The sequence below is a fragment of the Solanum pennellii genome, chromosome 7 (genome assembly GCF_001406875.1).
Source record: "Solanum pennellii chromosome 7, SPENNV200".
NCBI lineage: Eukaryota > Viridiplantae > Streptophyta > Magnoliopsida > Solanales > Solanaceae > Solanum > Solanum pennellii.
This window is the reverse complement of record NC_028643.1, coordinates 2,245,395-2,247,082: the sequence shown is the minus strand read 5'-3', so window position 1 is coordinate 2,247,082 and position 1,688 is coordinate 2,245,395. Positions and strand designations below refer to the sequence as shown.

The 1,688-nt window shown below is 28.7% G+C and overlaps 1 protein-coding gene across 1 annotated transcript in view; it reads left to right on the top strand.

Annotated features, from left to right (window-relative positions):
* The first annotated feature begins 606 nt into the window (after nucleotides 1-606).
* The window catches only part of LOC107024514, a 2,200-nt gene continuing 1,118 nt past the window's right edge, over nucleotides 607-1,688 (top strand). The window contains exons 1-2 of the mRNA XM_015225502.2: nucleotides 607-919; nucleotides 1,158-1,273. Coding sequence (XP_015080988.1) covers nucleotides 755-919; nucleotides 1,158-1,273 — 281 coding nt within the window. The 5' untranslated portion in view covers nucleotides 607-754. The remainder of the gene's footprint in view (nucleotides 920-1,157; nucleotides 1,274-1,688) is intronic.

Below are 1,688 nucleotides of genomic sequence, written 5' to 3'. Positions count from 1 at the left end.
TTGAAGTTGAAAATATTTTTAAAAAGCAAAATTAATTTTTTGGGGAGGGGTTGGGGTTGGGGGGGCTGGCCGGTGGGGGTAGGGTCAAGGATCAGGTGAAAAAATAAAAATTTGAAATTGAAAATATTTATTTAAATTGATGTTTTTCCAAAAAAAAAAGTAATTTGAAATTGGAGGAGAGTTATGGAAAATGTTTTTCTTAATTTTTGAAGGGAAGTCATTTTCCTTAATTTTGAGGAAAATGAGTTGATTTAGAAAACATTTTCCGAAACTTTTGTCCCAACCAAACATGGGAAAATTGGAAAACATTTTCCAGAAAATGTTAACATACCAAACACACTCCTCATCTTAACTCTCTTTTTCTTTAATTTATTGTTTGCCTTAACCTATGAACATAATTTATTTATTTTTTAAAAAAAGAAATGACATTTCTTATGTTCCATCGGAATTATCACCCATATTCAACAAGACTAAAGAAATAAAAATATATATTATTTAAAAATTACGTAAAATCGATTAATTTTCTACTAGTATGAAAAAGAAAACAATAAAGAAATTGGACCAAAAGTCTTGTGAAGTTTCCAACATCCTTCCTACCACTTTCCTTCGTAAATTCTATTTATTAATCAAACTCCATATATATAGTACTATAGAAGAAGAATTCGAAATATCGAATATTTTGATATCAAAAAATTCTTTTTATCTCGAAATCTGAAAAATATTCACTTTGTTATATCATATTACATAGTAAAAAATGGCAGGTATGCTAGCTGGTGTTGAATGTGCTAGAAGAAGAAAATTTCATAAAAATAATGGCTTGTTAGATCCATCATATAATATATCTTCATCCACAAGAAGATCTTTTCTTTGTCTATACACAAGTAGCCATGAACATAACCTTACATCAAGATTATCCAAGGTACGATCGAAGTGAGTTCGTTGAAAAATTATATTATATATATTTTTTGTTTGATTAGATTATATGTACTTGTACAAATAAATCTCAATGTAATTGAATTCATTACTTTCATCTCGAATACATAATAATTATTCTGAATCTATCACCTTTAGATATTGAATACACCTATATTGATCTATCAATTTTTTTTTAAATGAATTATGATATTAAAATTTTTTATTTTTTTTTGAATGAATAGGAAAGAAATGCAACAAGCCAAGAATATGAAGATGAGAAATTAGGTGAAGTTGCAAGAGAAGCCAAACAAAGATTGGATGAGAGGCTCAGTTCCCAATGGAAATCACAAAATAAGAGGTAATAAATCTTAGATCCAAATTACTCATTTTTTTTCTTATTGGCGCATGTTAGTAGGACTTCATTCTTCATGCTAACTTGTACCCCCCACCTTATCCCTAAAATGAATGTGAAAATTCAGATAATTGGTTAAAATAAATAAATAATAGATCGAAATAGTCGGGATGACCTATTCCAACCCCAACTACTAACTCAACTAACATGAAAAATATATCTAAAGTAAAATCATATGATTAAATCTTTGATAAAACAAACAAAACAAAGATCGAGATTGTAGGAATGACACATTCTAACCCCAACCCCTAACACAACTAACATGGAAATATATCTAAGTAAAATCATATGATTCAAATCCCTAATAAAACGAACAAAACAAAGATCGAGACTATCGGAATGAGATATTCCGATCCCCCCC